Source organism: Pongo abelii, chromosome 1, assembly GCF_028885655.2.
Source record: "Pongo abelii isolate AG06213 chromosome 1, NHGRI_mPonAbe1-v2.0_pri, whole genome shotgun sequence".
In the NCBI taxonomy this organism is placed as follows: Eukaryota; Metazoa; Chordata; class Mammalia; order Primates; family Hominidae; genus Pongo; species Pongo abelii.
The window spans coordinates 197,614,546-197,641,594 of record NC_071985.2 but is presented as its reverse complement, the minus strand read 5'-3'; the positions used below and the strand labels follow the sequence as shown (position 1 = coordinate 197,641,594).

The window sequence follows — 27,049 nt, the reverse complement described above, 5'->3', positions numbered from 1 at the left end:
CTGTGCCACCGTAGCTGGGAGTAGATGGCACCAATGAGGAAAGTGTTATAGCCAAATGGTTTAAAGAAACCAGGCAGTAATGGCTTAAGAAGTCAACAACCCCTCACCAGGAGTTTTTTTTGTTTTTTTTTTTTTTTGAGACGGAGTCTTGCTCTGTCGCCCAGACTGGAGTGCAGTGGCATGATCTTGGCTCACTGCAAGCTCCACCTCCCGGGTTTCACGCCATTCTCCTGCCTCAGCCTCCCGAGTAGCTGGGACCACAGGCGCCCGCCACCACGCCCAGCTAATTTTTTGTATTTTTAGTAGAGATGGGGTTTCAGTGTGTTAGCCAGGATGATCTCGATCTCCTGACCTTGTGATCCGCCTGCTTCGGTCTCCCAAAGTGCTGGGATTATAGGCATGAGCCACTGTGCCCGGCCTTTTTTTTTGAAGTTTTATTGAGATAGGTTTAAAATGCCACAAAACTCAGTTAGTTATTTCATACATACAACATACAGTTAGTTGGTTACTGCCATCTTTTGAAGTGGTTGCTTCTCATATTCTCTGGATCTGGAGTGGGGTCAGCGTACTCTAGGGATGAGGGAGAGTTGATGGAGCTGACCATTTTGGCTAGACAAGGGTAGTGGGGAAGTATGCCATGACGAATTCAGCTGACCTTGGAGTCATCATGAGAATTCGTTCTTAGCTGGGGTGCAGTGGTGCGTGCCTGTAGTCCTGGCTACTCAGGAGGCTGATGCAGGAGGATCACTTGAGCCCAGGAGTTTGCTGGGCAATATAGATCCTATAAGTTCTAGGCCGGGCACGGTGGCTCCTGCCTGTAAACCCAGCACTTTGGGAGGCTGAGGCGGGCGGATCACAAGGTCAGTAGTTTGAGACCAGCCTGGCCAATATGGTGAAACTCCGTCTCTACTAAAAATACAAAAATTAGCCGGGCGTGGTGGCGTGTGCCTGTAGTCCCAGCTGCTCAGGAGGCTGAGGCAGGAGAATCACTTGAACCCGGGAGGCGGAGGTTGCAGTGAGCTAAGGTTGTGCCACTGCACTCCAACCTGGTGACAAAGCGAGACTCCATCTTAAAAAAAAAAAAAAAAAAAAGAAAGAAAGTTCTAACAGCTCCTGATGGATCTGGAGACTGTGGGACCTGCCCTTGCCCTTCTTCCCTTACCCCTCACAGATACACAAACACCATCATAATTGTAGTTCTTGCAAATGGGTTCTTGTCTCCTTTCCTGAGTTCTTTTTTTTTTTTTGAGGCGGAGTCTCGCTCTGTCGTCCAGGTGCAGTGGCGCCATCTCGGCTCACTGCAAGCTCCGCCTCCCGGGTTCACGCCAGTCTCCTGCCTCAGCCTCCCAAGCAGCTGGGACCACAGGCACCCGCCACCACACCCGGCCAATTTTTTGTATTTTTAGTAGAGATGGGGTTTCACCGTGTTAGCCAGGATGGTCTCGATCTCCTGACCTCGTGATCCGCCCGCCTCGCCCTCCCAAAGTACTGGGATTACAGGCGTGAGCCATCGTGCCTGGCCTTTTTCTGAGTTCTTTAGCCCCCATTTAAGCCAGGCTGCTTGGCAACATTGGAAAGGCTCCTAGCTTTTTGCCTTTGTGCCATAGTCACTTCGTTGTAGTTCTATTCCCTATGTGCTCTTGTCTTTCTCCCATGTCCTTCCCTTGTCCATTTCTTTTGGGATAATCTGTTGTTTTGGCCATTTGGGGTATGGGCACCAATAAACCCAGAAACTCAAACTTGGAAGAGTTTATCAGTGACACCTAGTTGTAAGGGGTAAGAATGTGGCTTGTGCATCTGGGTCAGTAGCCAGTTAAATCTGTGGTTCTGACTGGGCTAAAGGTAAAGGTAAAGGTAAAGATTTCCAAGTCATCTATGGCAGTGGCTGAGATTGTCCAGGGAGAATGTACATAGTAAGCAGAGATTGAAGATATAACTCAGAGAAACTGGAAAATAAATAGAGCAAAGTCCCTAAGTGTGGGACTAAGTGTGGATGAGGTAATGGGATCCAGAGCACTGAGAAAGGGCATCCTTTCCACTAAGAAAGTGGGGGAAAACATGAAGGTGCTATGGGGTTCGACAAACTAGTAGTTGGGGGATGATGGATGAGAGAGTTCTAGATGCAACCCTGAATTTTTTTCTGGCTAAAGAGGCCCTATTACTTTAGCTATATCACCTTTAAGATGGGATTTTAGGACCTTCCTCATCTTAAACATCTCACAATACTTTGTGGCCCCCAGCATTGGACACAGTATTCCAAGTGTAGTCTGGTAGTAGAGAGAAGATTGGAAATACGTCTTTCCTTGAAGTTGAGACCCACTATTCATGAAATCTGGTAACATACTGGCTTTTTAATAGCTACATTGCAGTTGTATACAGGGCAGAGAAATGGAAAACATACTATTAATGGTCAAAGCCCTAGCTGTTATTTACATGAAACAGTGGTTAGGTCGTGTTTTTTTATTCTAACATTCATTTTGAAAAAATTTTTTTAAGATAATAAATGTAGAGAATAACATGTATCCATTTTTGTCATATTTACTTTATCCTTTTTTAAATGTAAATATGACAGATAAATTTGATGTTCCTTCACGTCCTCCACCCTAGTCCCATTCCTGCCTTCTTTTTTTGACAGCCTCGCTCTCGCCCAGGCTGGAGTGCAGTGGTGCAATCTCGGCTCACTGCAGCCTCTGCCTCCTGTTTCATATGATTCTCCTGCCTCAGCCTCCTGAGTAGCTGGGATTACAGGCACTCGCCACCATGCCCGGCTAGGTTTTTTTTGTATTTTTAGTAGAGACAGGGTTTCATCAGGTTAGCCAGGCTGGTCTCGAAGTCCTGGCCTCAAGTGATCCGCCCACCCTGGCCTCCCAAAGTGCTGAGATTACAGGTGTGAGCCACTGCGCTGGCCCTATTCCTCCCTTCTGATGAAGCCACTGTTACGAATTATTGTAACCATTCTACTCAATTTATATACCTATATATAAATGATTTTAAATTTTGCATAATAGTATCAGACTGTTTCTTTTCTTGTGTGTTTTTACTAAATAGGTGAAAAAATACTTTCTCACAAAACTATCACATTGCTTTTTGTATGCTATATAATAATATCTCCTAAACAGCTGCTTCCATTCTCTTCTTGTACATTGTTTTTAAACTTAAATGGAAGATTATCACAAATTAAGTTTCCTGCTGCTTATTTCAGTTTTTGAGTATCTTTATGTAGCTTGATTTTTTTACTCTACTGCATGTGTGTCCTCTCTTGCAACTTTGTCTTCCTTTCCAGGGTAAACCCCTAAAGCCAAAGGAAGCTTAATAATTGGCTCTTAGGTTTCAAAGACCCAGTTGGGAAGGAGGGAACTCATTTTTACTGAGCATCTCCTGTGCTCCCATCACTGTTGGAACCTCATTTGCTTTGAGCAGAAAGGCCTTACACATGGGCATCTGCCTATTTCTTTGGACGTGTAATGAAGCACAGGAATCAGCTGCTTGAGCGGGGCAAGGTGGGAACCCTGAGAATTCCCATAGGTCCCTTTTCTGGGCTTCCTCATCTCCTTGTTTGTACCATCGAACGCTTAGCAAGTACTCTCTTACCTTACTCAACTATAAACGTATTTTTTACATTAGCTATTATTGTGTATCATTCATGTTAGAATCTCAGTGTTAGCTGGGTGCGGTGGCTCATGCCTGTAATTCCAGCACTTTGGGAGGCTGAGGTGGGAGGATCACTTGAGTCCAGGAACTTGAGACCAGCTTGGGCAACATAGTGAGATCCCATCTCTACCAAAAAGAAAAAAAATTAGCCAGGCATGGTGGCATTCCTCTAGTCCTATCTACTCAGGAGGCTGAGATGGGATGATTGTTTTAGCCTAGCAGCTCGAGGCTTGAGTGAGCCCAGATTGTGCCATTGTACTCCATCCTGGATGACAGAGCACCCTGTCTCAAGAAAAAAAAAAAACAAAAAACCAATCTCTCAGTGCCTCTTATACTGCTAAGCACCTAAGATGGATGGATTTTTGTCAGAAGAATTCAAGTGAGACTCACTGCCTCCTTTGTGACCATGCGTGTGTACAGGAACTTCACAGACCAGCTGCGGAAGATTTCCAAGGATGCGGGGATGCCTATCCAGGGTCAACCTTGTTTCTGCAAATATGCACAGGGGGCAGACAGCGTGGAGCCTATGTTCCGGCATCTCAAGAACACCTACTCAGGGCTGCAGCTCATTATTGTCATCCTGCCAGGGAAGACGCCGGTGTATGGTACAGTTCTCTTGGGACAGTGATAATGGTGATAGGAGTCTTCTCAGCGTAGTTCCCTGGGGTCTCCTGGGAAGGACTCAGTCTAGATTCTTGGCTTTGACCAGAGCTGTTACTTAATGTCAGTGCTCCTCTTATAAGAGAAATAGCGTGCCTGAGCCATTGAGTTATCCCAGATCCTAATTACCTGCACACACTCCTTCCCAGCAACATTTACTGGGGTCCTTTGTGTGCTGGTCCTCATGCCAGGCTACGCTGGGCCAGGTACAGAGACGGGTTGGTGTAGATTCCTATCCTTAGGAGTGCATTCCTATCCTCAGGAGTGCATTGTTTATCTGAACATCGTGCAGCACAACCAAGCAGAGTAGGTGGTCCTGTTAGTATCGTGTTGCCTGGTAATTACTTGGACTTTTTGAGAGCCTTGCTATCTCTCCTCTTTTCCTCTCATTTTTTAGAATAAGAATGATTATATAAATTTCTGTCACAGCACTTTTCTTTTATGCTATTTTCCGTCTCCATCTCTCCTGCTTCAAAGGAATAAGAGTTTTTCTTACCTCGCTCAACTAACTCCTCTGTGCTCTTATTCCCAACCCGTCCTGCTACCTTTGGGACTTTATACCTTTCAACCCTTAAATATATTCAGATCCCCCATCCTAATGCACATTACCACAATCTTGCCATCTCTTTTAGCTTTTGTCTTCCTATTTCCTTCATTAAATCTTCTGAGGCCTGGTACAGTGGTTCACACCTGTAATCCCAGCACTTTGAAATGCCAAGGTGGGAGGATTGCTTGTGCCCAGGAATTTGAGGCCAGTCTGGGCAACAAAGCAAGACCTCATCTCTACAGAAAAAAAAGTTACCCAGTCATCTTGTGCACCTGTGGTCCCAGCTACTTGGGAGTCTGAGGCTAGAGGATTTCTTGAGCCCAAGAGGTTGAGGCTGCAGTTACCCAGCTTGGGTAACATAGTGAGACCTTGTCTCAAAACATAACAAAAAAAACTTTTTGCATGAGTTCTCTATATTCTGTATGCCCTATACCTCACCAGCCACTTATTCCTTAGCCTCTTTCAGCCATCTTGCCTTCTGTCTACCTTTCTCCTAAATCTCCTCTGCGCAGGATTGCCAATGACTTTTCTCAGTTGTCCTCTTGACTTCTGGATATTTTTGTCTATCTCTCATTATTATTTTTGTCATTACCAGGAATCCTTGGTATTCTACAGGTTCCTATTGTCTGCCTTCTCATTCTGCCTTTACATTTTATTAAAATTCCCATTCATTTCAGTTGCTTCAATCATCACCTATTGTTATTATATGTGATTAAAATCTTGATTCAATCCTTGAACCCTCTGCAAGTTTTGTCTGTCCCTTTGGCCTCTCTCCCTTTCTTCAAGAGTTTATTGATCACCTATTACATATGGAACACTGTCCAAGATCTGGATATATTGATGAATAAAACAGATACAGTCTCTGCTCTTAGAAAGTGTTTTCTTGGACCAGCTCTTCAGTAGTTTGTCCTCTCTACAAACCCTTGTCTTTACTACTTCTGTATTTGACATCACAGTTGCTTCTAAGTACCTTCATTCAAACTTCGGAGACAGTCTGTCTTTGTGCTTCACCTTCATTGTTCTTCTTCACATTTGTCTCAAGATAATATGCCCTGCTCTTGATCCACACTTCTCAACTGAGTTCTAACCTTCTTTTTTCTTTTTTTTTTGAGACGCAGTCTTGCTCTGTTGCCCAGGCTGGAGTGTGCAGTGGCGCGATCTCAGCTCACCGCAACCTCCACCTCCCAGGTTCAAGTGATTCTCGTGCCTCAGCCTTGAAAGTAGCTGGGATTACAGGTGCGCACTACCACACCTGGCTAATTTTTATATTTTTAGTACAGATGGGGTTTCGCCATGTTGGCCAGGCTGGTCTCGAACTCCTGACCTCAAGTGATCTGCCTGCCTCGGCCACCCAAAGTGCTGGGATTACAGGCATGAGCCACTGTGCCCTGCCTTAAGACTTTCTTGAATGGGTTCCAAGTAAGACTTTTTGTGACTCTCCTATCAAAAAAACCTTCATTGGTTCCTATTATTTACTGCATAAAGGGTTTTCATGGACCTGATCTTAGTTTAATGTTTTCAGCTTTATCTTGGACTGTTCGCTTGCCACTCATACTGGAATGATTGCTGGTTCTGAAATTGTTGAAGAGAACTGAATTTGAATTTAATCCTGGCTATACCAGTCAACTGGCTTGGACACGTACCTAACCTTTCTAAGCATCATGAATTAATTATATAAAAAGCTTAATCTAGCACAGTGCCTGGCATGTAGCTGACACTCTGAGTGCTCATTTCTTGTCTGTGGTTTTCAGTCTCTGGTGTTGTACACATCATTTGCCTTTGCCTGGAGTATCTGCATCCTCTTCTTCTTCTCCCCCACCTTGCCCTTAAAATTCTCTCCATCTCCATCCTTTAATACCCAGTTTAAATACTACTTATTTTTTATTCTTGACATTTCACCTGGAGAGTGAACTTGTCTTTTTCTGGATTCCTCTAGTTTATCAGGCCACTGATCAGTTACTACCTTACTTGATACTTTGTTGTGGAGTGGATCTGATTCTGCCCTGAAATCTTTCCTCTCTATATACACACCTAAGGTAATGCCTTTCACTGATACAATACTCAGTAATTAACTTATGGAGAGAAGTTGTTTGATCTTCAGTCCTTGTCTTTCTTGGGCCCTTGTATAGATGATAAGGATGCTTTTTAGGAGAACTTCCTTGAATAAGTATTCATGTTTCTGATTTCCCTCCATTAAAGGGAAAATCCAGTGTTTTGGCTTGGGAATGGTACAGCATGCTTGGGAAAGGCAGTCCTTACTCAGAATTTTCCCTTTCCTGGGCTCAATTATGTTACACTTCTCTCTAGCCTCAAATATTTTATTGGGACCTCGAGTTTCTTTCATTTACATGTGGTTCCTTGATTATACCACCTGGACAATCTGACTGGTACTCTTTTCTGCTGGCTTAGTTCCTAGGCAATGGAGTCATTTGCCTAGGAACTAAGCCAGCAGAAAAGAGCAGCAGTCAGATTCTTCTAAAGACCCTTCACCATCCCTCCTGGGAGGATGGGTAAAATGGCATCCTCCTAGTGATGGTCAAAGCAAGGTCCCATTGGCATTTGGTTGCCCTGAGAGTGTAGAAGGACAGTGTCACATTTGCCCTGTTCTGATCAGGTACTATACCTATCCTGTCTTTAGTATATTTAATTGCTTCCTCTCCACTAAAGTGATATGATTGTTTTTTTAATGTAAACTTTTTAGTAAATTGTATATATAGAAATCTTACATGTTCAGCTCAGTGATATTTCATAAAGTGTCACAGCGTAACCAGCACCCAGTTCAGCAGCAGAACCTTACCACAGCCCCAGTCACTACAGTCTCCTACCAGTGGTAACCACTATTCTGGCTTCTAATACCATAGGTTAGTTTTGCCTATATTTAAACTTTATATAAATAGAATCATATATACTATTTTTGTGTCTGACTTCTTTCATGCAACATAAAGTTATGGTTTGTTATAGTTTTTCCGTCATATGAATATAACACAATTTCCATCTATTTATCTATTCTGTTAATACAAATATTTGGATTGTTTCCAGTTTTTGACTGTTGAAAATAATGCTTCAGCCTGGGTGCAGTGACTCGTGCCTGTAAACCTAGCACTTTGGGAGGCCAAGGCAAGTGGATCACCTGAGTTGAGGAGTTTGATACCAGCCTGGCCAACACGGTGAAACCCAGTCTCTGCTAAAAATACAAAAAATGAGCCAGGTGTGGTGGCGGGCGCCTGTAATCCCAGCTACTCGGGAGGCTGAGGCAGGAGAATTGCTTGAACCTGGGAGATGGAGGTTGCAGTGAGCCGAGATCGTGCCACTGCACTCCAGCCTGGGCAACAGAGGAAGACCCTGTCTTAAAAAAATGATAATAATAATAATAATAATAATGCTTCAGTGAATACTCTTCTATGTGTCCTTTGAACATGTATAACCATTTTTCTTGGGAGTATATCTAGGAGTGGATTTTAAGTATACAATTTATCGTTTCACCAGCAGTGTATAAGAGTGCTAGATAGTTCATATCCTTATCAAACTTGGTATCTGTCTCAAAAAAAAAAAAAGAAAAAGAATCCCAGGGTCATGAAGATACTATTTGAAGTGTTTTTTTTGAATGATTAAAAAAAATCATTCATATTTAGAATTAATTTATCTCTAAACAGAGCAAAAACTGTTGCTTTTCTTTTCCATGGCAGTGGTGCAGAGCTTAGACTCTTAGCTTCCTACCCACACCTAGATTCAACAAAGGTACCCAGGGTAAAAGCAACTGCAGAAGATAGCTCACCTCTGAGATTTTTTTTTTTTTTCTCCTTCTCTGGAATTTTACCCCCTCTAGTTCTTGTTTTCTTAGCATTCTCTGCTGCCTTTAAAAAGATGATTTTTATATTTTATCTGGCTTTTCTGAGTGTCGTCTGTAGAACTGGCTTGCCGCTATTCCATCTCTCTTGGAAGCAGATATGATCTTTTTAAACATGCTCACATCTCTTCCATTGAAAGCATACCAAATTCTTGGTTAGTTCTACATTTTCTTCCTGGTACCTTAAATCACCACAACAATTTTTGCCTCTATATGCTAATTTTTTTTTTAACCTTAATATCACTAACTCCAGAGGACATTTCTGGTCCTGATTTAACCTCATCTCTTAGACACATTTCACTTTGTTGACCACTTGCTCCTTCTTGAAACACTCTCTTTCTTCCCTTGGCACTCGTGATACAACACTATCTTAGTCTTCCTTCTAGCTTTCTGGATTTTTTTGTCCTTTGCTGACTCATCTTCTTGTTCTGCCAATACTGAGAGTTCCTCAAGATTCAGATCTAGGTTGTCTTCTCTTTTTACTATGTTATCTTCCTTAGTGATCTCAAGATCATGCCTTTGGCTGGGCGCGGTGGCTCACACGTGTAATCCCAGCACTTTGGGAGGCCGAGGCAGGCGGATCATGAGGTCAGGAGATCGAGACCATCCTGGCTAACATGGTGAAACCCCGTCTCTACTAAAAACATACAAAAAATTAACCGGGCATGGTGGCGGGCACCTGTAGTCCCAGCTACTCGGGAGGCTGAGGCAGGAGAATGGCGTGAACCCGGGAGGCGGAGCTTGCAGTGAGCCGAGATCGCACCACTGCACTCCAGCCTGAGAGACAGAGCGAGACTCTGTCTCCAAAAAAAAAAAAAAAAACATGCCTTCAACTACTACCTGTACCTAATTATCACACAAATTTGCAAATTTGCATCTCCATTTCAGACTACTCTTTTGAGCATCGAACCATGAGACCCATTTGCTTAGTTGATATCTCACTGAGATGACCAGAAAACTACTTCAGACTCAAAATGTCTCACAAATAATTTATGGCCTATTTTTATTTTATTTTATTTATTTATTGTTTTTATTTATTTTTCTGAGATGGAGTCTTGCTCTGTCACCCAGGCTGGAGTGCAGTGGGTGTGATATCGTCTCACTGCAACCTCTGCCTCCCAAGTTCAAGTGATTCTTCTGCCTCAGCCTCCTGAGTAGCTGGGATTACAGGCACATGCCACCACACCCAGCTAATTTTTGTATTTTTAGTAGAGACAGGGTTTCACCATGTTGGCCAGGCTGTTCTTGAACTCCTGACCTCGTGATCCACCCACCTCAGCCTCCCAAAGTGCTGGGATTACAGGTGTAAGCCACCGTGCCCGGCCGGCTTATTTTTATTGCAGAAGCTGGAAACTTAAAAGTTATCCATAAAAATTTTCTTTTCCTTTACTCACGCATGTAGTCTATAACTTGAGTCCCTTAAATATCTGTGGAATCCATTTGTTTTTCTCCATCTCAACAACTCACCCGTCTTTTTTTTTTTTTTTCTGGAAATGTAGTCTCACTCTGTCGCCCAGGCTGGAGTGCAGTGGCGCAATCTCGGCTCACTACAAGCACCACCTCCCAGGTTCACGCCATTCTCCTGCCTCAGCCTCTCGAGTAGCTGGGACTACAGGCACCCGCCACCATGCCTGGCTAATTTTTTGTATTTTTAGTAGAGATGGGGTTTCACCATGTTAGCCAGGATGGTCTCGATCTCCTGACCTCATGATCCACCTGCCTCGGCCTCCCAAAGTGCTGGGATTAGAGGCGTGAGCCACTGCGCCCGGCGTTCACCCCTCTTGTTAATCTAGACTACCCTTATCTCCCCTGGTAGGTCAGTCTAATGACCACATTCTTTCTCTTACAACATGTTCCCCTTGCTCTTCTTTATAGCTACTATGGCCTTTCTGTTTCTCAAACACATCTTGCTATCTTCTAGCAGGGTGCATTTTTGCATGTTGTTCCCTCTGCCTGGAATGCTGTCTCTCAAACTCCCCCTCTCCTCTAAGTCGTTTGCTGTCATCAGATTTCATTTCAATCATTACCTACTCAAGAATCCTTTCCTGACTAGGTTTTTATTTCCTATTTTATGCTGTCATTGTTCCATGAAGTTTTCTGTTGTGTCATTTATCAGTGTTGTAATTTTCACGATTTTTAAAATTAGTCCCTATTTAGTAAGCACTTTGAGAGTAGGGACCTTCTGTGTTTCCTGTCATTATTGTGTTCCCTAGCACCTCATACACTGCCTGGCATCTAGTAGGCATTCAGTAAATATTTGTTGAATGCACTAATCATTTCTCTCCCCGCCCATAGCTGAGGTGAAACGTGTTGGAGATACGCTCTTGGGAATGGCTACGCAGTGTGTGCAGGTGAAGAACGTGGTCAAGACCTCACCTCAGACTCTGTCCAACCTCTGCCTCAAGATCAATGTCAAACTTGGTGGCATTAACAACATCCTAGTCCCACACCAGCGGTATGAACTCTGTTGTCCACTTGCCCTTGTCAAGGTACCATGTTGGGAATTGATGAAGATATAGGACCTTGGCCAGGCAGAGTGAATCAGACACAAGGGGGAGAAGAGCAGAGTGGGTATTGGATGGTGCCAGCTAGAGAAGACCCAGCGCCTCACCATTTTGTTTTCTCTTCCTTGCTCAGCTCTGCCGTTTTTCAACAGCCAGTGATATTCCTGGGAGCAGATGTTACACACCCCCCAGCAGGGGATGGGAAAAAACCTTCTATCACAGCAGTGAGTGATATTCTATAGCTGCCTCATAAGGTTCTCCTCTTCGCTCTGAGTTCTCAAAACTGCCCATGATTTCCTTCCCTCAGCTCTGGCTCTTGAGCCTTCATAAGATGTCCATTTAGCTCACTATTCCCAATTCCCATTCCCTTGATATCTCATAAAGGTAGCTCTGTATGTTGTCTTTTTTCAGGGAGAGTAGCGAGAGTGTAGCCAGAGACTTTACTCATTCTGCATCACTCTTGCTCTGCATTTGAATGTCTGTCTTTCTCCATGCCTGCTTTTGGGATTTAGAGGAGGGACTATATCTTCTCTGAAATCCCTTTAAAGGGAGTTACTTAGTTGCTGGGACTATCCTTTGCTCTGCCCATCTTCACCCCGACCTGTATAATAGATTAGATGTTTCTCTTATCTCTCTCCTGACTTTTCTGCTCTTTGTCTCTTAGGGGCTTCCAAATTGCTAGGGATCAGACCTTCTTTCCCACTTATATTTCCAAAACCCTCACATTTCTGTAAGCACACTGGTCTTAACCTCAGTAAGTGCAGGGAAACCCTATAATATGCTTATCCCTGTTTTCCTTGTGGCCATCCCTCCTAGGCTTTGGCTGCTGTCTCCTTTGTAAATGGCATTTCTTCCATCAACCACAAGAACACTGTTACTATGGTCATGATTCCTGGGTAGATTAGCATTTGAATGGGAAAAAGGATAAATTTGGGACTGGATGAGGCCATTGTTTGATTTAGTAGTGCTAAACCTTCACATGCTCCTCTGCAAAGGGGAGAGAAATCAATTTATCAAGTACCTACTGTGGGCTAGGCCCTGTGTAAGGTGCTTAATATGGACACCAGTAGCACTGCAAGCAGGTGTTCTTATCACCATCTGAGAAGAGGAAAAAAGATCAGAGAGATTGAGTAACTTCTGCTTGTGTGATAGAGTAGAGATTGAAACCAGGGCTCATTGAATCTCAAGCTCTAGTCATTCAGTTGTAGTTTTCTTGCTAAGAAACCTTTCCACAAACCCATAGCCTGACAGTGAAGGTGAAGGTTCTAGGAGCTAATCCTTTCTCTCTGACTGTCAGGTGGTAGGCAGTATGGATGCCCACCCCAGCCGATACTGTGCTACTGTGCGGGTGCAGCGACCACGGCAAGAGATCATTGAAGACTTGTCCTACATGGTGCGTGAGCTCCTCATCCAATTCTACAAGTCCACCCGTTTCAAGCCTACCCGCATCATCTTCTATCGAGATGGGGTGCCTGAAGGCCAGCTACCCCAGGTAGGGCCCACAATAGGTGGAGAAAACTTTCACATCATGGCTGGAAAGCTAGGTGCTACTACCTTTTCTAAGCTATTGGCACTGAGAGGTGTGTCACTTCTTAGTGAGCTTTGCTAAATGGGGTAGACTTGGGGGCAAGGATCGCAACTGAGGGATGGAGTGTACAAGCATCTGTAGATTTTTCTTCTCATAATAGAAGACCCTCAGTGCCTATTTAAGTAGCTGGTTCATGTTGGAGACTGATTGTTTAGACCAATGATTCTCAAATGCTAGCTTACATTAAGATCACCTGGAGGGCTTATTAAAACAGTTTTAAGGGCTCTACCCTGAGAGTTTCTGATTCAGTGAGTCTTGGATGAGGACCAAGAATTTACAATACTGACAAGTTCTTAGGCGATGCTGATAGTCTGGAGACTACATTTTAGGACTAATGCTCTTGACCCTCCTTCGTAATATTCCTCCTATTCATTCTCACTGCCAGCCTTCATTTTTTTTTTCTAACTTCTATCCTGAACTGGTATCCTTGACTACCATTTAATAGTATTATAACTACTATTCCAATGAACTTCCTATGTGCCGTGAACTGTCCTAAGCACTTCACGTTTTTTTTTTTTGTTTTTGTTTTTTTTTCCTAAATCTGAGTGGAAACGTATGTTCTATTTAATGCTTTACAATAGTCCTTTGGAATAATAGTGTATTTCCATTTAACAGATGAGAAAACAGGCTTGGAAATGTTACGTGATCTTTAATGTCATCAAAGATAGTTAGGAGTGGAACTGGGATTCAGACACATTGGTCTGATTCCATAGTTTATGCTCTTAACTGTTATGCCCAGTTTCTTTTTTTCTTTTGTTTTGGGGGGAGCAGAGTCTCACTCTTGCCCAGGGTGGAGCGCAGTGGTGTGATCTTAGCTCACTGCAGCCTCTGCCTCCCGGGCTCAAGCGATTCTCTTTTCTCAGCCTCCCAAGTAGCTGGGGCTACAGGTATGAGTCACCACACCCAGCTTATTTTTGTATTTTTAGTAGAGATGGGGTTTCACCATGTTGACCAGGCTGGTCTCAAACTCCTGACCTCAAATGATCCACCCGCCTTGGCCTCCCAAAGTGCTGGAAATACAGGCGTGAGCCACCGTGCCCGGCCATTATGCCCAATTTCTAAGTCATCCAGTATTTTCTAAAATAACAGACACATTTATCATATCACATATCTGTTCAGAAATGTCTAGTGGCTTCACATAGCTTTGGGTTAAAATTCAAACTGCTTAGCAAAGCAATCAGCAGTTATTAAGCCCTACCAGGTTTTCTATACTTTTACTTAATTGTCTATCTTAGTCTTCATAACAGCTGTGTGAAGCAGGTCTTAGTAACATTAATAGATGTGGAGAAAATGAGACTTAGTGGAGTTGAATAACTTGCCTGATGTAATACAACTAGATAAAGCTTGGATTTAAATCTAATTGATTCCAAAGTCTATCCTTCTCTACCATACAGTTTTGACCCTCTATATCTGACATCCACGGCCACAGGCAACTATTGCCTATGATTATTTACTTCTAGCTTTTCCCTTAGCTAGCCTATTTTCTTATAATCCTGCTGCTTTGCAGGACTGAATTCACCTACTCTCTCTGCACCCATTATGAAACTATATGTCTGCTCTTCTCTGGTGGTCCACAACCTGTCTGCTCTTGGAGCCCAAAGGAGAACTCTCATTAGTCACCTGATCCTGAGTGAAACTAACTTTGGGCATTGTGATTTTAGTGATTTCTCTGTGAACCTTTGTTCTGTGTCTTGGTATTAGGTCTCTTTATACACAGGAACCAGATGAGTGTTGTCTTCTGATGCCAAGCCTCCTGGCCAAGGTTTTATAGGAACATATTAAGTGAACTGAGTATAAGGCTGCTTTTGACAAGAAGGGCCTATCATCTCTAATTGTTGAGCATCAGCATATAAAGGGAGACTGAGCCAAAAGCTGTATTACAAGTGGCAACTCCTTAGTTCAGAAGGGTATGTGAACTCAAGAGGAACTGTGTATTTCTTTGTTTCCCTCCCCATTTTTTTATGCCTAGATACTCCATTATGAGCTACTGGCCATTCGTGATGCCTGCATCAAACTGGAAAAGGACTACCAGCCTGGGATCACTTATATTGTGGTTCAGAAACGCCATCACACCCGCCTTTTCTGTGCTGACAAGAATGAGCGAGTGAGTGAGGGACTGAGGCCTCCCATCCCCTCCTTCTGTCTCCCTTATCTTAATAGAGAAGAAGCCCTTGAGATAAAGGCTGGGGATTTAGTCCTTGTCCTATCCATCCTCCCTGGCCCCTTCCCTCCTCCTAGCTCTTGTGGTCCTTCCTCTGCCACTGCCTTCACTAGTGTCCACCTCCTCCCGTCCTTCCCTTATACTTCCTTTCCCTCCTCCTAGCTCCCTGGCCTAGACCCCATATATAGACCAGCTCCTAGAGAAGGGAAAGGGAACTACCATTTATTGAACTCCTCCTATGTGCCAGATACTGTACAAGGCGTCTTCCTCACAGCAACCCTGTGAAGTAGGTATTATTATCATCTCCAGTTTAACCTCAGAAAGGTTAGATGACTTGCTAAGATCACACAGCCAAAAGGACTTGAACACAGGTCTGTGTGACTTTAGAAGCATATTATTTTAAGATTCAGTACCCTCAGGGAATAGCAACTTTGGCTTTGTTCTTGGGATTTTGGTGAAGTCAGAGTAGAATTGAGCCAGGGTCCTGGTTAGGGCCAGGCAGGTCTTGGGATCTTGGTTGTGTTTGTCTCTATACAGATTGGGAAGAGTGGTAACATCCCAGCTGGGACCACAGTGGACACCAACATCACCCACCCATTTGAGTTTGACTTCTATCTGTGCAGCCACGCAGGCATCCAGGTAGCTGGGCTTTATCTTGGGGTTCCAATGGGTCAAAGATGAGTTGTTCATTCACATTGCCCCTAGAATGTATCAGTCATCACTGAATGACATCCAAATTAGGATTGCTCTCTTTTCTGTTTGTTTTGTTTTGTTTTGTTTTGTTTCGAGGCGGAGTCTCGCTCTGTCCCCCAGCCTGGAGTGCAGTGGCACAGTCTCAGCTAACTGCAACCTCCACCTCCTGGGTTTAAGCGGTCTTCCTGCCTTCCCGCCTCAGCCTCCCAAGTAGCTGGGATTACAAGCATGCGCCACCATGCCCAGCTAATTTTTGTATTTTTAGTAGAGACAGGGTTTCACCATTTTGGCCCCGCTGGTCTTGAACTCCTGACCTCAAGTGATCCACCCGCCTTGGCCTCCCAAAGTGCTGGGATTACAGGCATGAGCCACTGTGCCCAGCCAGGACTGCTCTCTTAATAAGCCCTGAGTACACTTGCAGGTTGCTTATAAGAAGAGTGCTTTATGACGTTGGTAGTTTTGCATCTGCCTGTTCATGGGTGAATCATCTACCCAGCCATATTCTTAACAGTGATCCTGTTCCCCTATTATCAGTCATCTCCTCTGCCCAGCCTGGGACCCTCACCTTCCTATCTTCCCAGGGCACCAGCCGACCATCCCATTACTATGTTCTTTGGGATGACAACCGTTTCACAGCAGATGAGCTCCAGATCCTGACGTACCAGCTGTGTCACACTTACGTACGATGCACACGCTCTGTCTCTATCCCAGCACCTGCCTACTATGCCCGCCTGGTGGCTTTCCGGGCACGATACCACCTGGTGGACAAGGAGCATGACAGGTGAGGCCTGGGATCAGGTTGGCTTCCTTTTTGCTTCAGCCTATTGTGCCAGATCTTCTCAACTTTCCTTGGGTAGAAGGAAATGAGTGCTGTCCAATTTGGTGTCATTGGGCTCGTCTGCCCAATCCTGGGTTGGGTTTTTCTCTTAAGTTGGTATGGGAATTGGCATCCCAGGGCTGGGTGAGGGAATTAGCAGCAGCTCAGTTCACCAGGAAGGACTTCTTTCATTTTTTCCTTTTCAGTGGAGAGGGGAGCCACATATCGGGGCAGAGCAATGGGCGGGACCCCCAGGCCCTGGCCAAAGCCGTGCAGGTTCACCAGGATACTCTGCGCACCATGTACTTCGCTTGAAGGCAGAACGCTGTTACCTCACTGGATAGAAGAAAGCTTTCCAAGCCCCAGGAGCTGTGCCACCCAAATCCAGAGGAAGCAAGGAGGAGGGAGGTGGGGTAGGGAGGAGTGTAGGACGCCTTGTTTCCTTCTATAGAGGTGGTGTAAGAGTGGGGAACAGGGCCAGCAAGACAGACCACCAGCCAGAAATCTCTGATATCAACCTCATGTCCCCCACCCCTCACCCCATCTTGTCACATCTGGCCCTGACCCCACTGGACCAAAAGGGGCAGCACTGGTGCCCACCATACACACAGGTGTCTCATGTGACTCACAGTGCTAAAGACTCATGCTTGACAGCTTGGTAAGGTCAACTCTGTAGCCCTGCAGACAAAAGCTGGTTAGGTTTGGGTTTGATACTTTAGATGGGAAAGTGAGGGGCTTGAGAAAGTGGGTGGGAGGAGGGAAGGATTTTTTAGGAGCCTTAATCAGAAAAGGACTAGATTTGTTTAAGAAGAAAAATGAAACCAGACCCAGATCAATATTTTAGGATACTAGATGTTTTAATGGGTTCAGAATCCAGTTTGTAGGAAGATTTTTTAATGGTTTTGGTTGCTCCTCCCCCAGCTGCCACCCCCCACCTTCCCCTTATTCCTCTCTGTCCACATTTTCTGCCCCACCTTACTTCTCCTCCCTGACAGACATCCAGCCCCTAGTAATACTTAAGGCACTATGGCACTTAGCTTTGAAGTGACACGACCCTGTCTTCCTTCCGCCCGCTGGTGGGTAACCAGTGCCTTCCCTGTAACGGTAATGCTGCAGAACTGCAACCTTTTGTACCTTTCTTTGGGGAATGGGGTGGGGGTGGGAGAGGAGGTAGATGGGGAAGAAATACCCCAGACCCAACAAACCTCCAGCCAGAAAGCCAGCTATTTTGCATTTGAAGGAATTGACTTCCTCATTCATTGAGCTTTTTAAAAGATCACAACCTCAAGATGGTTAAAATCCATTGACATTTGCACTTTCAAACATGACAAGTCTCGGAGCTGCTGAGATGACTGGCCCCTGGCCTTTCCACTTAATGCCTCCTTTTCTCCTTGTTCCTCCTACCTCCCGCCCCGCCCAGGTCTGGAGTTACTTTCATAGCATTTTTCACTCTTGGCTTCTTTTCTCCCTTGATGGTCAAGTCTCTTATGTTTCAATATTTCTTAACTGGGGTGTCTTATAACAAAAAACTCTTAGGTCTAAAATGAGAAAAAAGAGAGAAAACAAAATGTTATTTTTATACCATAACTTGAGTGTATTGCCAAAATTTGGAAATCCTTCCCATGCCTGATGAGTTTATATCCCAGAAACACTGAGCCATCAGAATGAACTGTGTACCTGATTTGTTCTCTGACCTGGCTAGGTAGGGAGGGGGTGGTTATCGCCCCAAGATGGAGTCCAGGCTCCATCCTTCCTCTGTGCAGATAATACCTTTTTCTTGCTACAGCCTCCCTCCTCTGCACTGTCCTGCACTCTTTCTTGCAAGTGCATCTTTTTCCTTCCCCTGGACTGTCCTCTGACCCTTTGGCTCATCCTAGATTCCAGCGTGTCCTGTGGACAGGCTGGGGAATTTTGCTGCTCCCTATTGCTTCTGTTTACACAAATGAATTTTTCCTGGTTTCCCACTAGGGCATGTGAGTGGGTGGCATGGGCTTTTTTTTTTTTTTTTTTTTTTTTTTTTTTGTCTTGAGACATGGGGTTTGGCTGTCTTGCAGGACTGGAGAAGGTGGTGGTTCTAGCTTGGTTTCTGCTGGCCTTGAAGCAAGCATCCCCCCTGCCCTTTTTCCTTGACTGTTCATTTTTTTCCTGCCCCACTGCTTGGGATGGGGAGTTGCAACTTCAGTGTGGAATTTCCTCTTTTTGAGGAGCCTGGGCTTGGATCTATCCTGATCTGGTGATGAAGCCATGATTACTTTAGACCTAGCCCAGGCTTGGAGGCCAGCTGGAGGAAGAATGGTCTAAATCCTGGCCTGTAGAGTTAGAACTACCATTTCCTCCCCTCAGCTGCCCTTGTATGACCCGGATTTGCTATGCAAAACAATCTATCCCAGGTTCTGTTCTGGTTGGTTACATTGTTCAGCAACTCACAAAACGTAGCACAAACATTCATTATGGAGAAAGCATCAGGACTGTTGAGTAACTCCTCCTTTACTTTTTTCCTGCTGGCTACAGCATGGGGTGCCCTATAGGCACAAGCCCAGCTGAAGAACAGAATGGAGGGCTCTGGGAGGAGGCAGCTCACTGGAGAGCCTACATTCCTTACACAAGTGCCTAAAGAGAGTGATGCTAACACTCCATCTGCCCTGTCCATTGCCTTCATATACAGTCTACTTCGTGTTCTGTCACCCTTTGGGGAGGGGAGCTCTCCTGGGACAGTGGGCTCTGCATGTTCTCTACTTGGATACATTTTGGGGCTAGGATCAGGGCACTATTCCTGGAGGGTCCAGTCATTCACCAGCATTTGCAAATGTCCATAGGGAGCAGGTGGCAGCCTCTACTCCCAGCAACAAGTTTGTGTTCTCTCCTTTTCTCTCTTTGCCTCACTCTCTCCAGTTGGCTTTCAGCTGGGGCTTGAAATGCATTTTTAGCCCTTTGGCATGGCATATGCCATTCAAGAAATAAAAAGCAAGAGAATCAGCTTTGGGCAATGACAAGAAATGAGTTCTTACTCTGATTTTTTTGTAAAAAGATAATTTTTGAGACTTGAAAAATACCCCGACCTTGAGGATTATTCCTGTTTGAAAGGTGGTGCATGCAGATGGAGAAGTGGTGTTGGCAGCAAGCTTTGGCTTATGTGGATTTGGTTTAAGTGGTGCTTCTTACCCAAGCTTCAAGGAAGTGCTTGGGGGACCCCCAGCCTCATCCTCTTAGTTGGGTCTCTTGCTCCCTTTGTACCACTGTTTTGCCTTCCTTTTCCTCTTCTCTCTTTCCCTGGCTTCCTTTCCCTTTTCTTCTATTCACTCTGCTTGCTTGCTGGCCGGCCTGCCTGCCTGCCTGCCTGCCTGCCTGCCTGCCTGCCTATGTGATGATGAAATCTCTGCATGGCTGCAATGATCCCACTGTTAGCTGGCAGGGTCAGGCTTAGCTCCTTGACTGCAGAAGACCAAGAACCTGTTCCCCAAGCCCAGAGATGTCCACCTGGGCTGGACTGCCCTCAAGCTTATCCTAGAGAAGAGCAACTGACCTGTCCAACTTGTGTGAAGTCAGGAGGGTTTCTGGCATTCTCCAAACCTGTCCACTCCTTGGAGCTGGTTTCTCTCATTGCTTTTTCTAAATCTGGTTCTTTTTCTCTTTACCTGGGGCCTGGCTTTTCTGAGATTGTCTTAGGGTTGAGCTACTTGGGTATCCTGGGTTTGAGTGTTAGGGGATGGACATAAAGGAAAAAGAGTGAGAAGAGAATGGAGAGAATTTGAATAAAACGTAGGAAAGGAGAGCACTGTTCTTTGATTGTTTATCCAGTCCAACCTGATCCATTAGGGATTGAGGTGCTACACTGGCCTCCAGGGATAAGCCTGGGGCTATTGTTGCTGGGAACTTAGGTTTAACATAAAGCCGAAGAAGAAGGTACCTAGAAATTTGAAACTTCCCTAAAAAGCTCCTAATGCCCACCTGCTAGATAGCTTCTCTGTGGCCTCATATTTAGCTAAGCAGCAGTGTTTTTGGATACTTTTTTTTTTTCTGTTTGTGAATAAGGCCAGCACTCAAGATGGGCAGCCAAGGGCGCACTGACTATTAGCTGGCCCATAGGATATCTGTAAGGCTGGTGGGACAATTTTGGACCTGGAATCATGTGTACCTAACAAGGTTGGAAGTTTCTTCCCGATCAGGGTAGAAGAATCATCTCAAACTAGCCAAAAGGCAGTTTTGGAAACTACATTGGGGGAAGTTATTTTTTATTTATATATGGGGCCTAGGCCAATCTAGGATGGTAGCTGGAATACCTTCCTTCTTAAAATCTGATCATGGCAGGGATATGCAGGGCACTTTTTACTATTTGGCCTTCTAAGCAGATTGGGAAGGAGGTATTTTCTGGTTTTCGCTTTCCTCTGACTTAATAGGACTTGCCTTCTCCCTGGACAGGGAGAGAGGCCGGGTTGGTGCTCTCCCCTTACTCTACTCATACTGACTTAGAACCTCTGGCTGCTGTTTGGGCGTCCAAGAAAGGGAGGGGAAGGAATGAGCTAAAAACAAAACAGAATGAGGTGGGAAAGGGAGATTTCCTTCTTTACAGAGGAAAATAGGAAACCCTCCAAGAATTGTGCAAGTAAAGACATTTGTTGAATGCACTGAGTCCCTTGGTGTAGTAGCAATAAGGAAAAATGAAATTACTTTCCTGTGCACACAGTCCAGCCTAATTGGTATGTGATGTTGCACTTAGCAGCCATGTGGTGGGCATGTGTGACTACTCTAGTTTTCACTTTAGTTTCTAAACTTTTTATCCCTCTCAAGTCCAGCATGGATGGGGAAATGTCTCTGGATCCCCACAGCTGTGTACTTGTTTGCATTTGTTTCCCTTTGAGATTTGTGTTTGTGTCCTGCTTTGAGCTGTACCTTGTCCAGTCCATTGTGAAATTATCCCAGCAGCTGTAACGTACAGTTCCTTCTGAAGCAAGCAACATCAGCAGCAGCAGCAGCAGCACAATTCTGTGTTTTATAAAGACAACAGTGGCTTCTATTTCTAAAGTGCGGTCTTTCTCTTTTTTTCCTACCAGCAAAACAAACTTTTGGGACTGATTACATCTCTAATAGCTTTTAGGCGAGAATAATACTGTAGATTGTTATGCAGGAATACTTCACAGAGCATTCATTTATTCTTCATTCAACAAACATGCAAAGGACTGTGCCAGCAGTATTGTGGGGAGGGCAGGCACAATTCAAAATGAGGAAAATAGTGTCTGTCTCATTAAGTGAATTAAGTTTGGTGGGGGATATGATTAGCCAAATAGTCCCCTGGCATAGGAGGAAGATAATGAGGGAGTGGAATAAGGCTACAACAACAAATATAGGGAGGAAGGGACAGATTTGAGAGACGAGATAGAATTAATAGGACTCGATGGCTGGTGGGAGGAGAAGACAGGAGTAGAGGTTAGCTCCCAGGTTTCTCCTTGACCATAGGAGTGTGTTGGGACATTCTGCCAGTCAAGATGGGGGTGACGGGGAGACTGTAGAAGAAAGGTGGGGAGTTTTTGAAGAAAGACAATGTTGTATAGACTGAGTTTTGAGGTTTTTGTGGGGCAATAAGGGTAAGGTGTCCAGTAAACACAGGTTGGTGCTCAGGTAAGACTGTAAAACTGCATTTATAGATATGGGAGTCTTGTAGATGGTAGTTAAAGCCATAGGCATGAATGAGATAGCTTAGAAAAAGAGAAGAGAAACATAGTATACAGCCCCCTAAGAAACTCAATTTAAAGGTTCGGGGGAGGAAGCAGATCTTAAGGTGACAGATCACTGGTAGACAGTTTGTGGGTTTTTTGTTTCTTTGTTTAACCAGTTTAGTGAGGTAGGAGAAGAAATCAGAGTAGAAGAAGGTTCATGAAGGGAGTGATTAACAACATGAACTGCTGCAGAGAAGGAGTTCTTTCTTTTCTGTGTGTTTTACCTTTCTACTCCCCATCTTTTGGGGATCTTATAACTCTATGACTTACTTAGGTTATTCTCCAGTATTTCTTGAAAATGAGCATTGGAAAAACCAATTCTAAAATGGCTAAAACTAGGACTTTCAAGTTCACCACAACTACCACCAATTAGGAGATAATTGTAAAAGAATAAACAAAACCTAATTTTGTTCCTAGCCAATATTATAAACCGTGTTCCAGTGTACTAGATAATAGTAGCATACTATATTTATTTCCATAACTTGTCTTCTTTAGAGCCTGTGAACTCCTAGGAGCAGAAGCTATATTCTCTTCATTTTTGTCATCTCAGGGTCATGGCATATACCAACGGATCAGTATGTGCAAATATAATTGAAATAGGCTAGTAGTCTGTGGTTTATGAGTATGGGCTGGGTGGGCAGCGGATTAAGAAGTGATAGGAGTACACGGGATAACTCAGAATTCCTGAATCTTCAGGTAAGCAGATACTTAACCACATTATCATTGTCTTTTCCCACTCACCCCAAGTTGGAGGTTCTATGGTTTTGTACTTTAAGCTGGTGGTATAATTGTCAAGCATGTAAATTCTGGCATTCTTCCTGGTACTGCTAGAGCATTGTTATTTCTATGCATGGGGGTAAGAAGGCTCAGAGAAGGATTCTGGCAGATAGCCCAGTGAGAAATCGTCAGTGGCAGCCAGTGTGTACATATGTGGACCTAGCATTCCTCTGGAGGCCAAGTGTTGTGAATTGGCCTGTGGCTATCACCTGGCAGACTCCCTTGGGAAAGACCCAGCCAGTCCCATGCTTCTTTTCAGCAGCAAGGGTTAGGGAGGTTGGTTGAACTTGAAGAGCAGATTGGACATGGAGCAGATTTTGCCCAGTTGAAATAAGACATAAATTTATGACCCCGAGTAAGGCAGAAATAAAGTACTTAGCAGGGGGAATAGGAGGAGGAGGATTATGGCAAATTTTGCTATAAACTTCAGTTTTAGAAAAGATTGATATTGAAAAGCCTTCAGGATTTGCCTATGGTTGCTACTCAAGTTAAAAGACTGGGAGCCTGCATTGTTTGGTCCTGGAGCTCAAGGTTTTCAGTGAAGGCTTGTCCTGGCACCTCTGGGCATTCCTTTTCATTACTGGTTGAGCATCCTTCCTTCTGCTCTGTCAATTGGCAAAATATGCTGGAGCACATTCTGGACTAGCAGTTGCCTTGGGGTAGTCAGGCTGGGTATTTGTTTGGTATCTCTTGGTGTAGCAGACCCCAGAATCTCATGGCAATTAGGATTTGGTGGCTAAACGAAAGAGTTAGTGCAAGGAAAAGACTAGTTGGAAGTTCTGAGTCTGGGCCATCCTTAAGCTGCTGTCTACTGCTTGAATGGGAAGTAATGTCGAATTGGAAAATTAGCTCACCTTTTTTGTTTCTAGCTTTGCAGACATTTATTCCTCTGATGATAGGCTGAGAAATGCCTAGGCAGGCTTAGAAGGCACACAGCATGACAGAAGTACTCCTTCAAAGCAGCTGTGTCAAGAAGGAAGAACTGGAAAAGTGGATTTGCTGGGGAATTAGATGTATTTAGTTTTCCACTTATGTACAACTGCCTTCTCCAGTATATCATACCAAGGTTTTTTAGGCCTTTGTGGCTTACCCTGCAGGAACATACTGTCCTGTTGTTCTGGACTGTAGCACCTTTACCACTATCCTCTTGGCAATGGTTTTTTGTTTGGGTTTTTTTTTTTTGGACAAAGTATAATAATATTGAGGGACCTTTCTAGGGAGCCTTTGGTCCTTCATCCCCATTTTCCAAAGGGAGGGAACTTTCCTCTTAAAAGAGACAGTGGGAACTTTTAGCCAGGTTTTTGGAAAAGGCCTGGGGGCTATTAATGAGAGTGAGCTGCAAAAGGAGGAAGGGTTTGTTTGGGTACTTTGAAGTACTTGGCTAGGTGTTTTCTACAGTATCTTATATAATTGCATCTCACAGCATCTTTACATGCGAAATAGTTTATCAGTTATCTTCAATTGCATATTACAAAATTCTGATTAAATTTTTCTTAAATAAGAAAACTATCATTTCATATGACAAGAAATCCTAATTTAATGTTACTCCAAGGTTGGTTAATTCAGTGGCTCAGTGATAACACCAAAGACTCAGTTTCTTGAAATTTTTTTGCTCTGCCATCCTCCATGTTCCTCACGCCAGTTTGCCTCATGGTCCCAATATGGCTACTGTAATTCTGGGAAGGAAATGCTGACAGAACCGTGTCTGGCAAAAGAGAGACAAATTTTTCTGTGTCCTTCTAAAGCAAGGAAGGCTTTCCCTGGAAGCTCCAGCAGATACAGCCTCATGGCTTTGCTAGAAATGGGTCATCTCACGCCTGTCACTGGCAAAGCAAGTAAGATCATCCATCAGGAGTGGCTTAGATTAATGAATTATCCTTTGAGTCATGTGGACTAGAAAGTTCAGTCATGTCTACTAGCAAGAAAGGAGATAAGGGCTATTGGATAAGCAGCATCTGGTCTCAAAGGTACTTCAACTTTTACAGATGAGAAACATGAGTCTGAGTGACTTTCCCGGGCTCACAGCAAGTAAGAGAGGGCCTTCAGTGTTAGCTGTGTCTGTCCCTAAAGCCCATGTTTTATATTGTATCTTGCTAGAGTATAAAGTAACTTACTTTCTACCTTGTAGAAACTGATGGTCTAGGAGAAGAGATTTGAACTCAGGTTGCCAGTTGACTCTAATCTTGGCCCATGTGAGAGGATTGTACTCAGTTGCTCTCCTCATCCAGTGATGTTTCTTGTCTAACACAAGAAGCCTAGGAGTAGAAAGTCCTAAGTGGAGTAGAATAATAGCGGCAGCAGGGAGGGAAGTGTGAACTGTGCTTCCCTGAGCCTGACTTACTGGGCAGGGACATGGTACTTAAAGCGGCAGCTGGCCACTCTGTCTTTCCTGCATGCACTGAGTATTTGGTAGCTCATTATGCCTTTCCTTAGTGACCAGTGATATTGATCATCTTTTCATGTGCTTACTTACTATCCCCGTATCTTTGTTGTTCGCATCTTTTACCTGTTGTATTTGTTGTTTTTGAGACAGTGTCTCACTCTGTCACCCAGGCTGGAGTGCAGTGGCATGATCATGGCTCACTGCAGTTTCTGCCTCCTGGGCTCAAGCAATCCTCCCACCTCAGCCTCCTGAGTAGCTGGGCTTACAGGTGCACACCACCATGCCCAGCTAATTAAAAAAATTTTTTTTTTTGGTAGCAGTTCGGTCTCATTATTGCCCAGGCTGGCCTCTCTTAGCTTCAAGCTATCCTCCCGCCTCGGCCTCCCAAAGTGCTGGAATTACAGGCATAAGCCACTGGGCCCAGCCTCTTTTACCTGTTTGAAAATTGAGTTTTATTGAGTTGTAAGAGTTCTTTATTCATTTTAAACACAAGTCCTTTGTTGGATATATCTTTTACATCTATTTTTCCCAGTCTGTGGCTTGCCTTTTCATTTTGAAGAGCAAAAGTTTAAAATTTTGCGAATTTATTAAAGCTCCGTTTGTTGCTTTTTTCTGTTCTAGTTTATACTTTTGTATCATATTTTAGGAAATTTTGCACTGGGTATTTGATGGCTCCTGAGGAGGTTCAACTTTCAGAGGGCACTGATTTCTCTGCACCTGAGATTTTGTACTATTTCTGTATTTCTTTCTTCTCAGAACAACCAGTGTCACCAGGTATGAGGGCAGAGTTTTAGCTTGTTTGCTGAGCCCCATTCTTGAAGCTCATTTATTTATTCACCTATCTATCCATCAATCCAACAAATATACTGAATGCTGCTATGTGCCAGGCACTGGCACTGTTCTAGGTACTGGGGCAATGACAGTTAAAATAATACCCAATGACCCTGCTCTGTACCCTTAAGAGCAGACTCAGTTGGGAATGAGTTATCCAAATATAGGGTGTACATGTAGTCAGGAGAGAGCCTCATACAGCTTTGCCTTTGGCAGAATCCTTCAAACCTCTTTGTCTTCCTACTTCTTGATATTACAAATCATGAGCCTTTCACATGCGTTCACTCTAAAGAGGTGGGTTCCTGGATAGCAGAAGTAGATAGGAAGGCATTATTGACATTTACTGAGATGGATTGTATCAGAGGGTGTAAATTCTGCTCCATCAATGCCGAAAAAGACTAGCCCACCCCAAAGGTTTATCACTGTCACCATGTCTAATGTCTATTCTGGAAGAAGCTGAAGAAGTCTGCCTTTGTTTAGGGAACCAGTTCCAGAATCAGAGGGGTTGAGGATATAAAAGACCCTTGCACAAGAGTTGGTATTTACCCTGTCAGATGCTGCTACCAAGATTTGGATTGTGTACAGTTGAGGATTAAAAATGACTTTTAAGATGCAGTGTTTCATCTGGTGACATTTAATTTGATATTTTAAAATTGGGGAGGGTATTTTCAGCCACGGGGGTAGGGATGTGAAAGAAGAAGAAAGTAAGACAGAATTGGAGTCAGATGTGGTTTTGAGTCCCATACATTTATTAAGTGTTTAATATTATATGGTAAGTGCTTTAAAATGGTAAATAGTAAATACTTCTGTTATTCACTAACATTTGGGGAGGATTTTCTCTGTGCTGTATGTACATTACCTAACCTTACAAACTGT

The 27,049-nt window shown here is 44.1% G+C and overlaps 1 protein-coding gene across 5 annotated transcripts in view; it reads left to right on the top strand.

Moving 5' to 3' along the window:
* Positions 1–26,788, top strand: part of AGO1 (argonaute RISC component 1) — a 47,090-nt gene extending 20,302 nt beyond the window's left edge. For all 5 annotated transcript variants that reach the window (XM_002811058.5, XM_009252580.4, XM_054555294.2 and 2 more), the window contains 8 exons: positions 4,072–4,256; positions 11,001–11,160; positions 11,343–11,433; positions 12,507–12,701; positions 14,767–14,901; positions 15,496–15,597; positions 16,233–16,432; positions 16,675–26,788. In XM_002811058.5, coding sequence (XP_002811104.1) covers positions 4,072–4,256; positions 11,001–11,160; positions 11,343–11,433; positions 12,507–12,701; positions 14,767–14,901; positions 15,496–15,597; positions 16,233–16,432; positions 16,675–16,783 — 1,177 coding nt within the window. In that variant the 3' untranslated portion in view covers positions 16,784–26,788. The remainder of the gene's footprint in view (positions 1–4,071; positions 4,257–11,000; positions 11,161–11,342; positions 11,434–12,506; positions 12,702–14,766; positions 14,902–15,495; positions 15,598–16,232; positions 16,433–16,674) is intronic.
* Positions 26,789–27,049: the final 261 nt, after the last annotated feature.